Source organism: Merops nubicus, unplaced genomic scaffold (genome assembly GCF_000691845.1).
Source record: "Merops nubicus isolate BGI_N331 unplaced genomic scaffold, ASM69184v1 scaffold3608, whole genome shotgun sequence".
Lineage (NCBI taxonomy): Eukaryota > Metazoa > Chordata > Aves > Coraciiformes > Meropidae > Merops > Merops nubicus.
The window spans coordinates 24,410-47,676 of NW_008627582.1; the positions used below are offsets into that span (position 1 = coordinate 24,410).

At 43.8% G+C, this 23,267-nt stretch overlaps 1 protein-coding gene across 1 annotated transcript in view; it reads left to right on the forward strand.

Annotated features, from left to right (window-relative positions):
* Window positions 1-23,257, forward strand: part of HIVEP1 (human immunodeficiency virus type I enhancer binding protein 1) — a gene marked incomplete at both ends in the record, with an annotated part of 46,347 nt that extends 23,090 nt beyond the window's left edge. Inside the window, 6 exons of the mRNA XM_008946349.1 lie at window positions 3-2,010; window positions 7,493-7,626; window positions 8,975-9,150; window positions 11,153-11,257; window positions 20,167-20,654; window positions 23,187-23,257. Of these exons, the coding sequence (XP_008944597.1) occupies window positions 3-2,010; window positions 7,493-7,626; window positions 8,975-9,150; window positions 11,153-11,257; window positions 20,167-20,654; window positions 23,187-23,257 (2,982 nt within the window). The remainder of the gene's footprint in view (window positions 1-2; window positions 2,011-7,492; window positions 7,627-8,974; window positions 9,151-11,152; window positions 11,258-20,166; window positions 20,655-23,186) is intronic.
* Window positions 23,258-23,267: the final 10 nt, after the last annotated feature.

The following is a 23,267-nucleotide window of genomic DNA, read 5'->3' on the forward strand; positions in this document are numbered from 1 at the left end:
CGCGGGCTGGCGGGGCCGGGGCCTCCTTACAGGGAAATGAGACGTGCTGCCTCGGAGCAGATCAGCTGCACGCAGCCGTCCATGGAGGTGGTGGACTACAGGAGTAAATCTTTTGACTGTGGAAGCATCTCTCCACCGAAACCTGCCCCGCTCGTAGAGACAGCCGCTCCCAAAGTCTCCTCTGCAAACGGAGCCGCTGGGCACGTGCCTCTGCTGGAAAGGAGGAGGGGCCCGTTTGTGAGGCAAATCTCCTTAAATATTGCTCCAGAGAATCATCAGGCCCAGGGGAAGTCGAGTTCCTCGTTTCAGACAGCTCATGCTACAGATGTGCCCACGGTGCCATTGCAGAGGCCGCCGACCTCCAGCAAACCTTTGGGGGAGTTTCCTTCCAGCACTCAGCATTCGCAGACTCACTCCAGGCCCCACTCAGCAGCTCAGAATTGTAATCCTGTTACCCTGTCTTCGGTCCAGCCGCCTCTAGATCATGTATTGAGTAGTCAAGGGCAGCCATCATCGATTCATCAGCCTTCCCAGACACCTACTAAAACATCAGCCCAAGGGGAACAAGCGAGCACATACATGCTTTCTGGTCACCCCAATGAGAAAAAGGATTGCTTTGCTCCAAAGTACCAGCTTCACGTTAAAACGTTACATATAGGTCAGCCATACTCTTCTAAATTGCTAAAAAATACCTTACCCACTCAGACTGTTCCAAGTCAGGTTGGGGTGGACCAGAATGTATCCTCCTTTGAACTGCAGACTAAGCTGTCTGAGATGTCTAACCCCTACTCTGTGCCTCCTCTAAAGCAAATTGTCCCCAATAACTGCAGCAGCCAGGTACAGCAGATTGCTCCCTTTGTGGTCCCCGTCCGTATCCAGAGCAGTGTGCCATCCTATGGCTTTGCAACTGTTACACCCCTCCCTCACATCTTAGTCACCCAGGATCAGGTAACTCAGTCTGTTTGCAAAACAAATGTTGCGACGGTGCCAACGCTTGAAGGCAAAGCTCAGCTGCCAAAGTCTCACAAAGATCATCAGAGGACTTTGCCAAATTCGTTTGAATTTGAAAGTTCGCAGCCAGAAAGCGGAACCAGAAATTCACCTTTGTCAAGCTCTTTGAATATCATTCAGAAAGTGCCAGTTAGTGGACTCTTCCCTCAACCAGAAGCTACAGCTTCAAGTAAACGAATGCTTTCCCCAGCCAACAGTTTAGATATTGCCATGGAAAAACAGCAAAAACGTGTTAAAGATGAGAGTGGAGCTGCCTGTGTGACAGATGCTAGGCCCCTGCACCCTCTGAACGTTAAATCCAGTGACCCTACTGGTAAGCAGAAGAAACCAGTTTTGGTAAGACAGGTTTGCACCACAGAGCCTCTTGAAAATCACCTTTTAGATCCCGATGGTGCTGCACAGCATGAAAAAAGCAGCAAGGCTGGTACTTCAGACCTGCTGTTGCCTGACTGTCATTCCTCTGACACTGGGGTTTCAGAAGCCCTAAAGGAGTCACCAGAATCTGAAGACCTGAAGTCTTCAGCATCGCCAGTGTTTGTAGCTAGAAAACCATCTGAATTGTCTCCAGGGAATAATCAGAGTTCTCTTCTCAAGGCTGTAAGCAGCAGTCAGGAGGGAAGGTCCCCAGGTAACCCTGAGAGCAAGCACCTCAGTGGCCAAGGCCAAGCAAAGCCTGTAACTACCCTGGCTGGGATGAATGCAGAACTGCAAAGGTTGTCATTCCCCAGCCTCAAGACCACAACGAGTTTTACCTGGTGTTACCTCCTGAAGAGAAAACCATTACATCTGCTGCAAAACGACCAGAAAATCTCAGCCTATTCCACGTGGACCATTAGTCCCAACAATCCCAATCCACTGGGTTTGTCGACGAAAGTAGCACTCTCCCTCCTCAATTCCAAACAAAAAGTTGAAAAACCATTGTACACTCAAGCAAGAACTACTCATCCCAGGTCTGATGTCTTGGTCTATTCGAGCAAGTGGAAGAACAGCTTAACCAAGGTACTTGAGCTGTGCTTGATGTGTGCAGAGGATTTGCTTTGGGGATCATGCTCGTTCATGTTTTAGAGAATGCAATGTGCCTGATGTGTGTAGTATATGTGCTTATTTATTTTAGATACGCTGGATCATACTGCTAAAAAGATCTGAAGTAATTCCATTAAGAAACCTGTTCATGAGGTTTTAGGGCTTTTCATGGAAATTAGTTCCTGGATTTAAATTTGAACACAAAGTGAGGTTTATGGCAGAAGGCGTTCGGCTGGTTTTTCAGTCCAAAGGGTAGAACAAAAATAGCTCTGATAGAAATATTTCTTCAACACTGAACTAAAACCAGGTTAATTTAAGATCATAACTGTATATTTTGCCTTGAAAGTCAGCTGGTATTTTCTCTTATAAAAGTGCTCAGCCCAAACCTGTGTCTATGGATATGCCAGGGAAATATTTGTCACCATCACTGACCATCTAATGGGGAGAGGAGCAAAGCACCATTTCCCTTCTCCCACCTAGATTAATCAGAGGGGTGAAATAATGACAAAACCAGTGAAGTTTAAAATAAAATTACTGCTGCCATAAAAACACTTGACAACTTCTTGGACCTCTGTGGCTCCAAAGATGACGTTGGGGTAATACTCCAGGTGATGTTTGTGGCCTGTAGATAAAAATATGTGATTCTGAAGTCAGATGTGAGAGAGCAGAGCAGTCACTTGGTGTTTCCTGAGCTGGCTTGGGGCTGAGCACGTGTGGTCAGGCTTTCACTCGCTGTCCAGTTTGGTTATGGATGGGACCAAAGCTGTGCTGGTTTGCACTGGGTTCAGCATCCCTCTGTGAATGGGCAAAGGTGGCTCCCTGCCCTGTAGGATGGCAGGAGGTGGCTGTGCCTGTTCAGTGGAACCACTACTGGCTTTTATTGTCCCATCTAGTGAAGCCATAAAGCTTTCTGAGGTGTACAGCACTATTTCACACCCTTCTTTCCTTTCTTCTGTACCTCATGTCTTTGATGTCAAACTCCTCTTTGGAGCTGACAAAATGGGGCGTTAGCCACGGACCTCCCTTTCTTCAGAATCCATCAGGACATAGAAATGGCTTTTTTGGGTGTAAAAGCAATCATAACTTCTCCTAATCCTGCAGTCTGCCATCAGCAAAGCCTCCCAGGCATCAGGCTGGGAATTGGGGTCCGTAGGGTTGGCAGTCACTCCAGAGGTGTCAGAGCCCAGCCTTGGGAAAAGACTGGGCTTTCTGTAGTGTGGGGTGCTGGAGAGTGCTGCTGCCAGAGCTCAGCCTGGGATGCTGCTGTGCTTGCTGAGTTTTTGCTAAGGTACAAAGTCATCGGTGGGGAAAAGAGCAATGGGATGAGAAACTGTGTAAGAGGAAGAAATGGTTTCAGAATGACAGGGGGAGTCGAGGAGATCTGCTGAAACCCCTCAGGCCAAAAGATGATGAGAGTCCTGAAATCAATGGGAGGCTTTGCTAACGTTTAGAGTGGAGGTCAAAACTTGATCTGTGATATTCCACATGCATCCAGGCTGCTGAGTTTGTGCTGGTGCTGTAACTGAAGTGTCAGTCCTGTGTTAGTCTCACCTTCTTCAGCCTCTTTCATACGCTTCATGAGATGTGCTAAATGGAAAAGGAAGAGAAGAAAAAAGGATTAGAAGATGCAGTTTTTTTCACTGCACCTAGTTGAGCCATTCTTTCTAAGGCAAGGCTCCCATCAGTTGTGTCATTGACTCATGTTTGGTTGCTTTTTAAAGAGCAGTCTATCAGAAGAAATCCTCTGGTAACAAAGCTACTGCGTGCCTCTTGAAGAGCAAATTTTGTCTACAAACAAATTCTGTTTAGAATATAAATAACGGATAATAATATTTTGAAAAATATTTTGACAGCACCCTTTTAAACACTCCAGGAGTACTTAAATGCTGTAATAGGCAGCTGTCAGGTACGTTTACAGTGCTTCTGCCACAAAAGAACTGCAGTTACTAATCTTTCTTCAGTCTTTCTTGCTGACATTTGGAATGAAGCACACAGGCATGGTGAGAATGAAGAGTTCTTAAGCTCTGCTTGTGGCTGATTTACAGGTTTTACTCACAGCCATTATGGAGGAAGAAAGTACAGCAAGAAAACACCAATTAAACTTTAATTGGCATCTCAGATTGTACCAGTGAGGTATAGGGTGGCAGAAATTAAAAATTTCAAAGACCTGCTATGACCTGACACCTTCAGGGTTTATCTGCTTTCCCTTTTAATGGCTCAGGCAGTGGGATTTCAGCTGCTTTTCAGGATAATGCTGCTGCTGCTACAACATATCTCTGTATTGCCAGGGTCCTGTTAGACCTGGTGATGGGATAGCTGATGCCAACATGAAAAATTCCTCACAGATGCCATGTCTAAAGAAAGCAAAACCTGAAATTCAGTTTTAAACCTGAGTTATTCAGTTCAGGCCCAGTAATTCTACTGGTTTTTCTGGCTGAGACTGAGGATGGAAAAGGTTGGGAGGTCCTTTTGGAAAGATTAGCTAATAATTATTTAAAAAAAAAAAAAAAGTAATTGATTTCCTGCTTAAAAGCTTGGTGGGGTCTTGAGTTCCCTCAGTTCAGATGGCAAGTGTCTGGGGGTTGTGTTTGCTCAAGTGGTTTGCACATTTTAACCCTGACCTGACAGAGAGCTTTAAGTGCTTCTATAATCCAATTTATACATCATTTTAAAAATGCAGCACTGTTATGCCTCCCCTCTTCTCACAGTCAGCCCTGTCCAGGGTGATTTGGTGTCTTCTGCTCGTGGGGCTTTAACTGCTGATCTCCTCACCAAGATAAAGTGGCTTCCTGAACCCTGCCTGGGTTTGCCCCCAAAATGAAGTCATGTTTGCAGAGATCTCGTGTTGCTGCATAACCACTACTAATCACTGTCACAAGAAAGGCAATTCCTTCAGCAGTACACACCATGGGAAATGCAGAGACGTGGACACAATGCAAACAAGAAAGGACCTGGGACTTTGTTTGCTCTTCACAATTCGCTGCTCAGAGGCAGTGGGTGAAGTTGCCACGTTCCGGTGATTCAGAGAGCAAACCACAAGATGGTATTGTGAAAGAAGCTCCTGGAATGAGCACAGCACCTTAAAATGTAACAGGAGGTTCACCCTCATGGGAGAAGCTTATTTCATCTCCCTGCTCTTTATTTTAGTGGTCTGTTTTTTTCTCTTTTTTGCTGGTTTTCCTCACGTGAAGTCATTGGTGGGTGTTTCAGGAGTTGTTCCTCAAGCCCCTGCGTTGCTCTTGGCTGGGTAGTGTTCCAGGGTGAAGGTTTTCAGGCAAGAACAGGCTGCAAGGTGGAAAGTTTCCCCTAACTGGAAAGCTTTCCTTTCTTGGATGCTGTGCCTCAACAGCCCAGCTCACTGCTGGAAAGTACTTAAATGCAGAGGATTTTTATGTGTAAACTAGTAAAACGTTAAAGATATTAAAACCATTTTCCTCAAGTGGCTGTGTGCCAATGGGGAAAATGTTTAATGAATATTCTAATCTAAAATTTATAACTTTGATGATTCTGGCTGTGAGCATCCTGGTTTGTTGTTTTTTTTTTTTTCCAAGGGATGTTGTAAAGTACCACAAGTATCTATTGAACTCTGGTCTCTGGACAGCCTTAAGAGCAGGTTTTTTTCCAGTTTTATACCAGTAATTGAAGACAGTGGAGTTAAATTGGAGCAAAGTGAGTGGAGTAGAAATGAATCATGGTCCTTGTCTCTGTGGGAGAAAAGAGAAAATACTATTGGAAGGGATAAGATGGAACATTTCACAGCACTGCTGTTTTTCTACCTGTACATGTGGGGCTTGGGAGATTTTAGGTGAGGTAAGGTAAAGGATTTCTACACAAAAAACCTGTGTTCCTTAGAACACCTATGTTAGGTCATCTTCTGTCTGTACTTAAACATGTGGGTGAGAAGACAGAAGGGGCTGGGGAGAATCCAGAGGTATTTGGCCTTGTGTTAGTGTTTGCACTCTCGGTGCCTTTGTGACTATGCAATTTATTATATCTCTGTTTCCTGTAGTTTGGATAGCAACACGGGCCAAATATTTCTGGAATCTTTCTTTTTCCTTTGTCTTTTCATTCTTGAAAATGAGTTCTGGAAAAGATACTCAGTATTCAGGGTTGAAAGATCAGGCCCTTAAAGATCTCATCATTCCAGCAGCCAAGAATATTTGTGTGGCATTGGGTTTATTGTATGTATTCTGTATTTTCCATTACTCTTTTCTTGTTAAATTACAAATGTCACCTTGTTATTCTTTGTTTGCAGTGGAAACAAAGAGCAATGTGTGTGCCAGGTAGTGTACAGGAACCACAACACAGCTGAGCTGCAGGCACTGGAGCAGGCTCCACTTCTAGTACTTCTCATCCAGGACATCTCCTTCCACCTTGTGTGAATGCTGTTACAACACGCAGGGTGACACTTCTTTCTTCCTACACACAGGCAGAGTTGTCTTGTGTGCTTTGGTAGAGCTGCTCAGATAAATAATTTGAGAATCCAGCCCAAATCAGTCAGAGAGGGCTGCGTGAGGGTGTATGGGTTGGAGTGGTGCTTGCAGCCTGTGCCTAGGGCTGTGGACTGACCAGGAAGATGCTTTTCCTCTGATCTCTGTTAATTCCTCCACGTCAGCCACATTCCTCCTCAGGTGGGAAGTGGAGGTGGTGGCTGAGGCTGTGTGGAGAGCCATGGGCAAGGACCAGGTGCCAGAGTGATGTCACCCCTCGGGGTATGTGTGAGGACCAGTGCAACCCAGCAGTCATTTCATCAGCCACTCCTCCTGCCAACAACTCTCAAGCTTTACAGCATTGCATTTTATGAGTAGAAAACATAAGGCCAGGGTGGTTTTTCTTTTTCTTCTCATCATTTTATTCACTTCTCAATATGAGCAAATGTGGCCAGTGTGCCAGCTACGTGGGTAGAACAGTTTATAATACAGCAGTAATAATTGCTGGCTAATTGGATCATTCCTTCATTGTTGCCCATTTTATAAATATCCTAGACTTGGAAGGAATCGATTTTAATTGGCAAATGTTGGGGGAACTCATTCTGCTTTAAAAAAAAAAATAAATAAAATTCCTTAATTAATAATCATGGGAAATGGAGAAAGCTTATTTTTGTTAAGAGGAGCAAAGCTGTGGCTATTCAGGAAGCACCTGGGTTTGATCTTCAGCATTTTTTTTCTCAGTTGAAGGCTGTTAGCTAAAAAACATCACCTTCACCTTCCCAGAAAAGTAAGGAGGCATCTCCTACTGCATATTCAAATTTCCATATAGACTGACTAGCCCACAAGCAGTCAGTGCATAGGAGAAAAGAAGTTTAGCAAAAGAATTTTTGTTTTGTGTATCTTAACTTTTTTTTTAAATTGGTTATTGTAATTGTGACTTTTATGATGCTTTTATTCATAATTTACAGGTTTGAGTGGTCTGTGACAGATACTCATTTTAATGATATGCATATCTCGTTTTCTTTCAGAGAGCATTAAATAGAAAAAAACTGGCTGCAGCTGAATTCAGCAATAAGGAAAACTCTGAATCAAGCACTGAGCACGATAAAGAAAATTCCTTTATCAAATCTGAACCAAGAAGAGTTAAAATCTTTGATGGCGGGCAAGTGTTGTGTTTTGTATATTAGATATCACCAGGCAGATATTTTTTTCCTTGATTCTAGAATTTGCAGAGCTGTTGGTTCCTGTTTGATTTATTTTAAATAACAGTTCCCATACTGTGGTCTGTGGATGTTGGTTTATGTTTTCAAGAAAAATGGAAAGTCATCAGAAGCACAGAGCCATGAGAGTTACGAAGGGGGGTAATGAAATAAAGAAAGTAGGCAGTGCAATTCTTTCTTTTTGTTCCCAAAGGATGAACATTAATCAGCAGTAAAGGCAGCAAGATCCAGCCATAGATGTAAATTCTTCTCCTATATTTCTCTTACCTGATAAATGATACCTATTCTGCACTAAAGTTGTAGAACTGTAGCTGGTGAGGACATAGTCCAGGGACTAAGCAGCAGACTGTGGTGCAGTCTCTGGCAGTTCACTGTGACATACACAGGCTGGAGAACTCCCCACTTGAAAAGTGCCATGGAAATATTTGCTGAGAGCCCTCATCCATGCACTGTTAATACTTTCAATCTGATAGGAATAGCAGTTTCTTTAGCCTGTGTTGTGCCACGTACAACATCTTATAAAACAGACTTTTTTTCAGTAGAAGAGTGCCAGTGACAGTTCTAAAAATTTTAAGCACAAACGGTGCCTATTTTATTATTCTTATAATTGGTGGTGGGCTTCTAGGGCTTTCCATTTGTTGGTTCCTGGTTTGAGGCCAGTCTAGGCCAGCAGTGAAGCCCTTACCAGCTGCCTGGGTAAAACATCTCCACACAGATCCAAACGTTGCAGGGACCAGGTCACCGGGGCTAAGCACAACCTTTGGTGTCCACGAGCAGAGGTGTTAAGGGTGTCCCTGAACCTGAATGACTTTTTCCATCTAGAGACATCCAAAGCACATTGATAGGGTGTTTTAAAGCCTTTAAACACCTTTAAACTAGTTAACTGTCATAACTAGTGTTACTCCTTTAATGCATCCAATGCAGAGCCTCAAAGATGCTCTTTTAAAGCTTCCTCATGGTGCCCATGCTGCTTCCAAGAACTGACACTTTTAAAAAGTCTGTTCCTGTGCTGCAAAGAGGAAATTGAAAAACTTTAAATAATGTAATATTGAGCAGTACCTGTATTAAAAAAACAAATCCACGATTGCCTAGTGAAAAATTAGAGAGGAGTGTAACACCCAAATGCAGAAATTGGGCAGAAAAAGAGGATGGTTGGCTTTGCCAGTCATCCATTTTCATCCATTTCATTCCATTGCGCTATTCTTTTTAAAATTCTGGTAGAGGAGGGTCTGTAGCTAGAACCACTCCTGCCTGCCAACCCGTGGCCTTACGTTGTGGTCCTGTGAGCAGGTACAAGTCCAACGAGGAGTACGTGTACGTGCGGGGGCGGGGCAGAGGGAAGTACATCTGTGAGGAGTGCGGCATCCGCTGCAAGAAGCCCAGCATGCTGAAGAAGCACATCCGCACCCACACCGACCTCCGGCCCTACCACTGCACCTACTGCAACTTCTCCTTCAAAACGAAAGGTGGGGCTGCTTCTCTGGCCAGGCTTCCCTCCCTTTCCCCTTCTGCTCTCAAGGATGAGTCTTGTCTTCTCGCGTGGCTGTTGTGAAGCTGAGGATGTTGCCTCCCTGGAGAGTTTTGTTGTCTGAACTTCAAGTATTGGTAGCTTGGTTTTCTTCGTTGTCTTGATGTGGATAAGCTGGTGGTGGAAAAAAATCATGGGAGTATGGTGAAAGCTGGGGGAAGACAAGTGAGCTGGTTAGGGATGGAGACAGAATTTGAAGTCCCTAGTGGTGATCTTTCAGAGGTATGACATTATACATTACACTCCTCTTGGCACTCAACTAATTGCTCTGGGAAACAAATTGGCCGTTATTAAATTACTATATTAAAATGGTTTTTATACCCTTGAAGAAAAAGGTTCACTTTCCACTTGAACTTCTAAGACCCAAAGGTGCACGCCTATTTTTTAAAGCCTGTTTACACCAGACCCTGAGAATCACAGAGTTGTTTTGGTTGGAGAAGACCTTTAAGATCATCAAGTCCATGCAAGTACTTAAATGCATCCTAGTTTAAGCAAGCGATATATTAAACATTGGTAGACCCAGGCCTCAGAATAAGTGAAACAGACAAGAGAAGTTCACAGCCAAAATACTTTCAGCGAAAAAATTCTAAGCAGTAAAATTTTTCTTGGCTTTGAACATCATTTAGCAATAATCCCCCCCAGCTGTAACCTCAGAAACATTTTTAGTTTTAGTGGGTTTGAGACTACTCAGCAGTTGGGTGGAAAACTTCCAAGACATAACCCAGAGCTGCAGAAAGTGGGATGGATAGTCTTCAGATGTGTCAAAACCTCTCTCTGCATCCTGACACACTGGGTCATCCTCTTGCCCTGAAGATGAAACGCCAGAGTGTGAACCCAGCAAATTCTGAGGATGGTTTTTGCAGAGTAGGCGTGTTGGCCAAGTTCAGGTCATTAAGTTCTGCCTGTTTGAAATTCCCCCTGCTTTCAGTTGTAGCTGGCTGTTGTATTTGCTCTCTCTTCTGCAGCTGCTATGCCCAGTGTTGCCTGTGCTGCTGGCAGAGTCACTCACTTGGGTGATGGATGTTCTGTAAAACACCCTTCAGGACAGGACAGCACAGCCAGTAACTTCATGCAGTATGTAAAGCTGCAAAATTTGAGTTTCTGAGTCACTGCAGCCATGTAGCTTCCTACCAATTATTTCAGCATTTGGGTTGAATTGCTACCTTCATATAAAAGCAGGAATAAAGTTCTCCATGACCGTAGAAGAACCACCATTTCACCCACTGTAATTTCTCCCATTGTAATACCTCAAAGAAACAGCAGGAAGTTTAAATATAAAGTGAGCAGATTGGTGCAATAACATACATTTCACAAATATCATAATTTACAGATCTCTGGTCTACTCTGAGCCTTTTCTGGATGATATTGGCTGTATTTTCTTACCCAAGGAGAAGGGGAGAGCAGCCTGTGGGGCCTCTCAGCAGCTCTGTGTTCACTTTTGAGATTCAGATCAAAACTGTTCATGCTCTGAACGTATATTTTGAAGAAAATTAATCTGTTTAGATCAGCAATGAAAATGTTTGCACTAAAAATAGAATCCATCAAATCCTAAAAGAGCTGCAAGATACGAACGTTGATTTCACATGATTGTTTTCTGTCAACATGACTTTGATGACTGAATCAGCCTGTTTTATACTAAACAAATGAGGGATCTTTTACAGCCATGCAAAATCATCATCTAGGAGTTCTATCCTATTCTATTTTACCCTTGATAAAGAACTTGATGAAATGCAGCCAGAGAGCTGGTGGCATTCAAGGTGGTGAATCTGCTGCAGCCCTCGACAGCTTCTGTTGAGGGGCAAGGTTCTATCAAGTGTGAAATCGAATTATACAGGTGGTTATAAATGCAGCTGGATAAGGTGTAGATGTGGTGAGTGTATATTTGGATGGTTTTCTACAGTTACAGAGCAGTTAAATGTCTTTTTTCATTTTTTCTTAAGGAAATTTAACAAAACATATGAAGTCAAAGGCACATAGCAAGAAGTGCATGGATTTGGGAGTCTCAGTAGGCTTAATAGATGACCAGGATGGAGAAGAGGAATTTGGTAAGAAATTAAAATCTTCTTTCTTTACTGCATTTTTGTATTTACTTTTTCATCCCGATTTCTTACCCTTTCTTTTGCAAAGCTTTTGAATTCTTGCACAGGGAAAAGATGAGAGATAAAAATCTTCCAAGCTAGTCCAAACGAGCAAGAAATACTGGAAAAACTGTCACCAAAAGAAATGACAAGCATATGCTAAAGATAAATTGCTGCTGAATTTTTCACAAAGTGTTATGCAGTTTAACTGTATGGTTTCACAGATAAATATGACAAGACTGAAAATACCAAAAAACCCAGCTGTTTGCTTAGAAAAAAAGGGAGTCAAATGTAGTGTTTCTTTGAAGATAGTTGTGCATGAAATTGTCAAAGTTTTGAGATGCACATTTCATAAGAATTCTGCCACTAGCATGCCACCTGAGTCACAAGGATGTTGCTGAGTGCTTTGCAGCGAGGCTGATCATCTTCCAGTGCAGAGTTCTGTCCTCCTTCACAAATAATTGGGCATAAATCAGCAGATAGAGATCACTTAGAAATCATGGACATTATTCATCTCGACCCGTTCTGCTTCTCCATTAGCGATGAGAGCGTTATCAAAACGAATCAATTTGCCAATAATTGGAATTCTGCCTTTCCTACATCCTGAGGCCTCTGAAGAGGAGCTGAGATGGAGCACAGTCAAAAGGGGCCAGGCTGAGTTCATGGGGGTTTTTCTCAGCATGATGAGGAGGCTGCAGCTGCAGCACAGGCAGCGAGATGGAGAACAGGACTGTGCCTTAGGACCGTTTCGGATCTCGGCGGCGTTTGCTCCCTCCTCCCATTTCTCAGCAGGGAGATGAGTCGTGTGGCCTTGCCTTGTTATATTTTTTCTTCTTTCAGTGGAATGGTTTATTAGATTGCGGATGAGGTTTTGAGAAAAAAAAAGCAGTGGGGATCTTTATTTAAACAGTAAAGGGCAAGAAAGATGAATGCACTTGCTCCCGTATGACAGCCGCCAGCAGAATAAGCGAATCAGCTTGAATCTAATTCCAGATAATGCTGGGAATATGACTCAGCTGCTATGATTCAGTAGTGCACTAGGTACAAAGAAACCTGCATTTTCCCTTTTTTGGCATTCTTCAATATATTCCTTCTTGGTAAGCTAAAAACATCTCCCCCTTTGCAATGTGAGGTACCAAGTCAATAAGACAGAAGGGAAGCGGCGGCACAAATTCCGTGTCCTCTTCTCACAGAGGAGCAGTTTTCATTAAAGTTTTCAGCCTTTGCCTGATAAAAAAAAAATCATCACAACTTCTTTAAGCCATGCTCTGTAGATTTCGACATTTTATTTAGTTTTATAAACCACAGCTGAACAGGTATTTCCATTTACTCGGAACTGAAAGCATTTTATTGATCTGATAAATCGATATTCCCAGCTGCACACATGAAAAACTGCATTTGTGGTTATAATATAATGGGAAATGTTTCAAATGTTAACAGAGTTACCAGTAACACCCAGTGGAAGTAAATCATTTCAATTATTGGTTGAAAAATTGTTCTTTTTTTGACTCCAAGGCCATTAAATTGAGAGAGACTCTCTCTTTACATGCCCCATACAGGTGTGTGTAACCACAGTATAAATATATTCTATATTCCCTGAAATACATTCTTTGTTTCAGCACAGTAGTTACTTAAAAAAAATAAATACTCTATTTTGGATATAGAAAAGCAAGACAAACGTTCAACAGGATCTGCTACACAATCCATTAAATTCTCACAGAACTTTAATTTTAAGACCACAATGGTTTTGTTTATTTTATCTTTATTTTATTTTTTGGAATAGGGCAGGTAGCACTTCTGTCTTGAACTAAGAACCCCAAACCAAAATAAAAAGTGGTGATAAAATCCCCACCTTTTCTAAATGATCTGGCTTGGGTACCTGTAGCAAAACGAGGCATGCAGCACCTAATTTTTTGGCTACATTTGAATATGATTGGATATATATATAATTTTTTTTAAGTGTCTAGGCAGTCTCAGTGAGTAACAAAGTGGTTTGACTGCCTCTTTGGCTGCCCTTTCCCCAGGCCCTTGGGTATTCAGCTGCACTCCTGGTGTCACATTTTTGGCCCTTTCAGCCCTCTTCCCTCTGACCTGTGTTGCTGGTGGGTTTGGGTCACATGTGCTTTGAGAATCACAGAATCAGTTTGGTTAGAAGAGACCTGTAAGATCATCAGGTCCAACCACTAACCCAGCACTGCCAGGTCACCACTGACCTGTGTCCCTCAGCACCACATCTACACAGCTTGGAAACCCCTCCAGGGATGGAGACTCCACCCCTGCCCTGGGCAGCCTGGTCCACTGCCTCATAACGCTTTTGGAGAAGAAATTTTTCCTAATATCCAACCTAAACCTCCCCTGGGGCAACTTGGGGCTGTTTCCTCTTGTCCTATTGCTTGTTCCCTGGGAGCAGAGCCCGACCCCCCCCTGGCTCCAGGCTCCTGTCAGGAGCTGTGCAGAGCCAGAAGGTCTCCCCTGAGCCTCCTTTGCTCCAGGCTCAGCACCCCCAGCTCCCTCAGCTGCTCCTCACCACACTTGGGCTCTAGACCCTTCCCCCGCTTCACTGCCCCTCCATCCCCTCAATGTCTTTTTTGTAGCAAGGGGCCCAAAACTGACCCCAGGATTCAAAGTGCAGCCTCCCCAGTGGCCCCTGCCCAAGTCCTGCTGGCCACACTGGTGCTGCTACAAGCCAGGACTTTGGTGCTTTAAAAAAAAGTCTTTAAACCTGTACATTTTTTCCTTCAGGAGCTGCGTGGTTGTTACAAGTGACCTCTCTCAGAGAGTGCTCTGCCCAGCCCCAGCTCCCTCCTCAGCTGCAAGGCAACGTGAGATGCTGTGGAGGAAGGTGCAGAAAATCTGATAAGAAATAATTATGACCTCAGAAAAAAATATTCCTTCTTCCCATAGGCTGTGTGAGATTGGCCTCTTTCCTGACCCATAGCATGTCTGTCTGTCTGTCTCCAAGTAATTTGTTATCCAAACACTTGGGATACTGATTATTCTTATGGCAATAAAAACGTCTGTATCTTTGCTTAAACCAACAGCTGTACATCTTCCACCAGACTTGGAATTGGAGAATTAGCCAGAAATCTAACAAAGCCACCAGCCTTTTATTCGCTCAGGGTTTTGCTGGTTCTGTTTGTTTAAGCACAGGCAGTCACAGTTACTTAAATATATAATTTCTGAGATTCATGTGAGAAGGCAGCTTTGGCCTGGCAGCAGCAGAGATGGACAGTGCATGCAGATGGACTGAGGGGTGCAGAATTGTGCATGATCCTGGACACACAGAGAATGTTTTTGCAGTAATCTGAGAAGCTGAAATCTTGTTGTGTTGTAGCATCTAGGGTATAAAAGAAAGAGATGCTCTCTAGCTGTCAGAGCCTGTATGTGATCAGAGCTTTTAACACAGCATTCTTTGTATTTGGACTTGTCATCATTTGGGTATTAGTAAATACTTTCTGGCCTCCTTTTTGTATTCAAAACCATTCCCTCATCCATTTATCTTTCATCTTCTGCTCTGTGGAATGTTCTTATCACCAAAATACAGGGTTACAATGTAAGGAATGTTAATATCTGAATTAAATTGTCAGGCGAGGTGAACTGTTTACTGTGACAGACTGCAACTAGGGATATCCTTTTTGGCTCTGCTGACCCAATATTTTGCTGTGCACTCTTAAAAACAGTCATTTGTCTTCAGATTAAAACAGTTATGACATTTAAACCTGTAATAGTTCACATGTAAGCTCATTTATGAGTGGCACAGTATGCTTGAGTAAACGTGCACAAGATGTTTAGTAATGAAATCAGTAGATGGGCAGAATTTATTTTAATGGTCTCTGTGGAGAAATTGAATCCCAAAATATTCATTACTTTACCAATGAAAAGACCTAATTGTAAGTTTCAGATATGTATGGTTTTATTTTTATATATATATATATACACACACACATATATACATAAAAGCACTTTGCTTTTCTGCATTATTAAACAAACCCTTCTAAAGATACAATGGTTCTCAGCTAAATAGCTATAAATTACTTATAGTATATCTTAAGTGAGTTTCCATGGCTCTTCATTAGCTTAATTATTACTTGGGCTGTGTTTTTACTTTTAAGGAGTGAAAATAAATGGAAAATCTTTCCATAATATCCTCCTTTTGCAAACAGAATGGAAGGATGGTTCTGTATACAAGGAATAGATTTTTTGAATGGCAGTGTCTGCTCTTCAGCTGGATGTCCATGAAGCACAGTGGAGCCCTGCACCCACAGCCTGGGAACAGGCTGCCCAGTGCCAGGGCTGAGGTACAATGCCCCAGGCTTAGGTGTAGATAATCCCTTTAAAGAGAGATGCCCACAGGTTGGTTTTTCCTCATTTCTGAGGAGCACTGGCTACCACCAGTCTGACTTTAACCCAGTAGATGTCACTGTGAGTCCTGTTTGATGGGGATGGGCAGTGGACAGTAGCTGCAGCAAGACTGAAACTGGGCAGGTGAAGATGTAGACCAGACTTAGGAGGACGAGGAGGTGGCAGGTTTGGGTAGAGGTGGCTGGCATTGTTTCACAGGCTGAGGTTTATCCTTACTCATATTTATCTGAAGGGTTGGGGCACGGTCAAGAGTAATACAACAGGTGAAAGGCAAGTCTGAGCTTGTCATTGTTTAGAAAAACAGAGAGTGCATTGATGCCATGCAGACCTGACAAGCTTACAATAATATGGTGAGGTACTAATAAATATTTCTGCCTTTATTGCCATAGTATTCATTTTTTTTTCCCTTGAGTTTGATGGAGAATATAAATAATAGAGAACAGATGCTTTCTTTTCCAGTGCTTTTATGTAGATGCTAATCCCTGACTGAAGGCAGCTACACAATTGGGAGGCAATAAACACTGCTTTGTATTACTCAGGTGCTAAAAGCCAGTACATTTAGGAAATTTAAATTCAGATGGAAAGAGATGGTGAACAGACTAACAGATATTTAGTGTTTAATCTGTAAAACCTCAGCAGTCTGGACTTGTATTTTCAGCTCTTGTCTTCCTGACAGTGAAAGAACAAAAATAAACTCTTTCTGCAAAAATCTACCTGAATGTGATAAGTTATAATCAAATATGGCTGTTAGAAGCTGTTGAAGTTCATCATTAGATTAGGTGCAGAAATTGCCAAGTGTGTAGCAGGGCCTGATAAGTTGGGTCCTGCAAGGGGTGAATTGGTGATAAGATTGCAGTTAAAATGAAAAGCTGTAAGTTGAGATTCTGAAGAACCTTTATTTCAGTACTTTGCAGTATGAGGATGATGAGGTGACCATTGTTAAAACCATATACAGTAAAGAAAAAAAAAACCTTTAAATGAAAGAACTTCAAAGTACATAGAGGAACCTCTTTTGGTTACCTACTTCACAGCATCACAACTGGAAAAAGCAGTTCCTGGACTTCCCAGCCCCAGGCACTTCACTAATGGATGTATTAGGATGCTGATAAGTCCAGCTAATGCTATTGAGTTAAAGAACTTGAAGCTTTTTCTTCCCCTGCTTTGAGGTAGAATGTCAGTCTAACAGAGCTTTAGCCAGCAAGCTCATTAACAGCACAAACACAGTGCAGAGGACTGACAACAAAACAAATGAAGGCCTGAGATGATTTTTGCCCATGATTTGTGTACACTTACTTCAGTACCTAGAGTTACAAACTCCTTTTTATTAAATGCAATTACAGCTGGCACGGGAGCAAAATCCCCCATCAAAAGTTGGGTCCACGTTTCTCTTCTGCCTCGATTTCCAGCTGTTTCTTATTTTTGTGGAGTTCATAACTGGAGCCAAAAGTTCCACTTTCTCCTGTGAAGTCCAAGAGGAAGAGTCTTGCTAAGGGTTTAAAAGAAAAGATTGCAGCAGTTGACAGAGGATGAGAGACATTCCCTACTCTTCCAAAAACACTCCTTGTAGAAAATTGAGGCAGTCTTGAACAGTCTTTCTGTTAAAGTGGTGAGAGTTAGAAATCTGGAAGAGCAGAAGCTTTCAGAAAGCCTTCACTTCATAGTGTGAAACTTTTTATTTCTCCTGTTTTCTTTTCTCTTTTACAAAATCCTGTGAACTTTCCTGCCAAAAGCCATTTCCCCCTATGCTAGTGGCCTTTAAATTTATGACACATCCTTCATTCTAAAATAGCCCACGCTGCTTTCCAGCCTCATACAAAGTTAAACACAGGAGTCAGTTTGTTCCCTTTGAAAACTGAGTCAGTTCTAGCTGCACACATCAACCCCATAAGCATGTGGTTGTAAGTGTGCACAGTTTAAGAAAGAAAGCAAAGAATGAATTTTTCCCCAATTACAACTGCAAGAGGACTTGAGGAGGCAGCAACAATTACCAGAATGGATCAGGGCCAGTAGTGCTTGGTTCACAAGACAGTGCTTGGAGAAGAATCTTTCCCCACAAGGAGTGGTCCCAGCCTCAGGTTGGTGCCTCACCTGCAGAAGACCCACCACCCACATGGGTCTTCCACTGCTTAAAACTCCAGCAGGGGCTCCTCTCACAACGTGCACACAGGTGTACGAGCCAGAGCAGAGGGTTCCCTTGAGCAAGCAAGTCAGGAGCAGGGTTTTCCTTTCTCCTCTGGCGTGTGGAAGCAGCATGGGAGGAGGTTCATCCCTTCACCTGGCCCACGCTGCAGGCTCGGGCTCCAGGTAGCCACTGAGCTGCAGCAGAAGCTGGCAAATGGACAAAGGGTGGAGGTGAACTGGGAAACTGTGGAGGGAAACAACATCCCACCCAGTCCTGCCTGGTAGGAATGTGTGTCCTGCACACGGGTCCCCTCTCCCCTTCCATGCCCTTATTCCAGAAAGCTGAGATGTGTGTAGAAGACTTCTGCAGAAGTAGTATTTGTTAGTAAATCCTGCAGCTTTTTAGATGGTGCTTTGGAAAAAAAGATGGTTTCTCCTTATAAATCAGGGCATTGTTTGAGTGTGTTTCCTTGCTTTACAAACGTGGAGAGGGGGAGAAAAAAAGACACAAACCAGTGGGATTCCCCAGAGAGTAATTACCTGATGTTGGTAAATCAGACCAAAATGAAGAGGGGGTCCAGACTGAAACCTGAGGCTTTGCAATGCCCCGTGTGTCACTTAGAGTTGCAGGAAACACCGTGGGTCCCCTTCTAGATGTGACACGTGGAGAAGTGCTTGAGATCTGCAGCAGAGGCACCAAGGGAAGTTACCTCCATCCACAAATGTTTTAACACTTTACATTTGTTTGCTTGGCAAATTAACGATGAAGATACAGCTTGTGTGAGGAAGAGAATTGACAGAAAAACAGGAAAAAGAATTTAATAAGACCATGTGGTTTTGGTTTTAGTCTTTTTAACAATCCTACTTGCCATATTTTTTGAATAGACCTTATTGAGTTATTTTTTTTTCCACTAAAATGTGTTTTCTTCTTTGAACAGCTTTGTCTGTAGATGAGAATTACAAACAAGGCCTATTTAAAATTCTAAAAAAATATTTTTGTTGCCATTGTCCCAACGACGTGGAGGATTTGGGGTATTTTTAATAATATTTCAGTTTGATGTCTGCTGTAGTAAATGTAGAAAATCCACAGTTTCCATATTTAGTTAATGTACAAATTACTGTGTAGGCAAAGAAGGGCAAAGTCATTACAGAGGGTTTTTTTCAAAGAAGCTATTAGTCTCGTTGCTAATTGCACTGCTCATTTGAAACCATAAAAGGTTGTAATGGTGAGTAACTTATTGAGAGGTAGCTCAATTAAACCCATTTATTTTACCTGGAGTTCAAGATGCTTGTTTTGGTTTTGGTAGCATAGCAGCCTAAAGCACTGGGAGCACATGAAAATTCTTTTAAGGGGCTGGTTTTTTTTCAGCATCATTTATTTTGATGGTAAATTGTTGTGTAGGTTTCCTCCAAACAGGATCCCTGAGGTTTGAACAAGCCAGCCATCATTTTTTTTTTTTTTGCAGAACCAAAGGATTATTATGCTGATTTTTATATTTTTTTGGAGAGCTCAGCAGACAGACCTTTAATCAAATATAAAATATTAGTGCATCCAAAGCATTTTGCCTTTTATAAAACAGGATCCCAGACAGTCTGGCTTGGAATCAGACGCAGCAGATGGGATTTTCTGTCTCCTTACTGAAGACGATTCTTTCTTTCCAAGTTATGATATAAAAGAAGGTGGAAAGCTGCAGCAGAGCTGTGTTTTTTAGGGAAATTTACCACTAGACAGCAGACTTGAAGTCAGGAGGGCTTCTTCATGTCAGCAAAGTGTCACTCATAGGTAAGTTTTGATAGGCTTTAGGGCTTTCTTGCCTCCTAGGACATCTCGGGTGATTTGTTAATAAACCTTTCAAAACATAAGCGAAGGGAAGAAGTCTGGTAAGGTCTAATTTGGGTCCCTTTTGCCTGTGAACGAGACAGATTCCTGACTAACAGCCCCCAGTCTTTCTGTTGGAATCCTGCAAAAGCCTTTGCAGCAGTGATTCATACGAGGTACAAGGACACCCACCTATGAGTCAGAACCAACCGGAGAGTATCCCACCACTAAGGCTGGCAGAGCAGCCCCGTGTCCCCTCACTGGGAGCTGGCTGAACCAGGAACCCTTGGGAAGGAGTGAAGGGTGACGTGGAGTAAATGTTATAAATGGCCTGAAAGAGAAGAGCCCAGTGCAGGAGGCTGAAACCACCAGGGAAGCAGGAGATGACGTCGCTGTGTAGTTAAAGATGTGCACTGGAAAACCAAAATGAAAATCCTCCCTGTTGTTTGGATGCAGTGGGGTGTGACTGAGAAATGCCATGTGGGGCTTAGCTCTTTCTACTGACTTCCTCCCACCTCCTTCCCAGTCAGCCTGGGGCCTTCACTGGTTTAACTTCCAGTTTGCCTTTCTGCAGGCGAGAAGCAGAGGTTTGGCTACGACCGCTCGGGCTACGACGGGGAGGAGTCCGACGGGGCCGAGGAGGATGAAAACGACAACGAGGATGACGATGAGGACAGCCAGGCTGAGTCAGTCCTGTCCACAACCCCCTCGGTGACAGCCAGCCCCCAGCACCACCCCTCCCGACACGCCCTGCAGGACGAAGACCTCAGGCTGCCAGACTGTTTGGCCGGGGTCCACACGGACTCCATGGATGGTCTCCCAAAAGCTCTGCTGACAACGATGACCGTCCTGAGCGCGGCGCAGTCGGGTAGCAGGACCTCCAGGTCACCAGCAGAATTCACCCATCAGGAAGCACAGGAGGATAAAACCCAGGAGAGAGGAGCAGGTCCCCGTGCTGCAGAGGTGGCTCCCGCGTCTCCAGGGCGCCAGATGTCTGTGGATTACCCCGATCCAGAAGCAGCTTTGGGCCACTCCTTGACATCCAGTGCAGCTCTTCCAAAGGTGAGAGTGGCTGGCTCCAGGGGAGAGAGTGGGATTTTATATCCTCCTTTTAAAGATCTTTTTGAAGGCTTTAGCCAAGATCCTTTCCCTTCATTCTTAGAGTAGTTGGCTGATGAGTCTTTTAGAAGAGTTGAAAGTAATCGAAGCGCAGATGTGTGGGACTCTAGAAACAACCATACTGCTTTTGAAATTCTTAGTATTGTGTCATTCCTGAAAGGATTAATCCTAATATCATCGTTTCAGATGAAGTTTGGAGCTGGTAGATGGTATTACAAGTAAGAAGGGATATAACAGCGACGTAGAGTGAACATCTGGTGGTGGTTATGAAGTTTTCAGAGGAAAGCGATAGAATTCAGAAGTCGTTTCCCTCTGAAATATGACATTGGTAATTCCCAAGGGAAATTAATCTAGTCCCAAAGGTTTTTGCCTTATCACTATAAAAAAAATTGTGTAGTTGCTTCTCTCTCCTCCAAATATGCTTAGTATTAGAATTAGAAAGAGCACCAAATGTTCAAGGAAGCGAGGAGATTGCCCTCCCACCATAACAAAAGGAGAGAGGAGAGCCAGAGCTGAATTCCCAGGAACTCTCAGGTCTCACGGAGAAAAACTCACAGGTTTTCTCCAAGCTGGAAGAACAGTGTGGTCAGGAAGGGACCAGTTTTGCCCATCCTGTTCTGGCCACGTGGCTCTTGAGGAGGATGTGGGCAGCCCGTGTGCGAGGCTGCAGGAGCATTCAGAAATCTTGGCAACTCCTGTCTTTCCAGCTCTGCCGAGGAGGTGGCAGTGGGGAGCTGGCAGGTGCTAAAACTTGTACCATTCACCAATCTCTGAGTGCACGGTACAAGTCACAGACCTGAGTGACCCTGAGGAGACCTCTGTGAAGTTTTAACTCTCCCTGCAGGCCGTGAAGGCGTTAGAGCTTTCCAGAATAAGGCTCAGAAAAACGTGATGTAAAATGTCATTTCAATCAAGGAGGAGGTCCTGCCTTCTCTGGGACGAGTGCAGTCCTTGCAGACAGCATGTGCATGCAGCTACAGGAGAAAAAGAGCAGGAAATTCCCAAAAGCATAAACAGGAAGTAAAAATATAATTGTATTTGCCCTGCTTTTTCTTTGAGAGTCTGCAGGAGAGGATTTATTTTTTTTTACAAAATTTAAGATGGCAACCTGTTGACGAGGAGCAACAGTAAAAATTATTGGTGCTTTTCTTGGACACAGGTTCATTGCTGCTGGGGAGAACTGTCAGTCCGTGTGGCAAGGGTAAATTGGAGGGATTTGGTAGTGTGGTGGAGAGTGAAATGAAGTGGCCTCTGCTCACTGTATCCACCTGTTTGGGTCTGGGGTCACAGTTGTTGCCAATAGATACCAGAAAGACACTTCACTGAGCTCACTCCCTCCTCGAGCAGAACCACTGAAGCCTCAGGAAAATACACAATTCAAGAGGTTGAAAGGTTTTCATTAATATATAGCTAATTAATAGGGCTGTTGTGTTTCCCTTCAAAAGCATCTGTAGCAGTTTTTCAGGGTTTTTTGTGAGGTGTCAGAAGGGACGTGGTTCTGAGGAGGGTGTTGGCTTCCTTCTCACACCCACCTTCCCACTTAGACTGGTCAGCACTGCGTGAAGCCAGTAAACCATGTTCTCCTCTAGCCTTTCCTACCAGCAGTTTTCAAAAGCACTTCTGCTCCTCCTTTGGGTTTGTGCCTGCTCTACAGATTTCTTGAGAGTTTGGTCAAAACCACAGAATTACCATTTAGGATTATATAATCTAAACTGTTGCACCACTTTTTATGTGGTATGAATATGCCTAAGAGGAAAAGACACCGTGAGATTGCAATTGCAGTTCAAGGCTCCTCGTTTTAGGAGTTTTTTTGGAAAGGAGTTGCCAGCCTTGGTTGGTCACACAGGCTATGTGAGAAGAAAAGGGAACATGTAAATGTGATTATTGGTCCAGGTCTGAGCACCAAATCACAGCGAGCTGAGGCAGCAGTGGGGTGTGTGTCTCACTCCAGCATCCACCCATCCCCTCTGCTTCTGTGGGCAGTGGTTCCCATCCATCTCCTGTCATTGCTTATTGCTTGTCTTCCACACTTGAAGCACCTACAGGCAGGGGGGCCAGGGAGCTGCCTCTGCCTGCTGGGGGCTGTCAGGGCTCCAGGAGAGGAGCCCAGCGCACCCCGATGCCAACTGGTGCTTGTGTAACCTTCCTCCCGAGGCGATTTCCACAGAAAACAGTTCTCCAAAGCCTTCTCCCTCCTTAGGAACACATACAAAGGATATTCAGCAATGTTTTCAAGTGCCAGTGTTCAAGAGAAATTAGCCAGGGTAATTAGGAGAGGAAAATTCAATTAGTGGGCGAGGAAGGAGTCGGGGAAAGAAAGGAAGGAAACGAGTTCATTGTTCAAGCCGGGCAGCGCATACTGTGAACCCGTGTGTTGTTTTTTCTTCAAAGGCAGCGTGGGCAGCGCTCGGGCTGCCTCCAGTTAGCTTTGGCTGGAGGAGGGGGTGGCACTAACGCCTGTCTTGTTCTCCCCAGAGCTCGGCCTCGCTCAGCTCGCCCCCCTCGCCCGCGGACCGCGCCGAAATCCCGGAGGAGAAGCCGGGCAGGTGCCCGCGG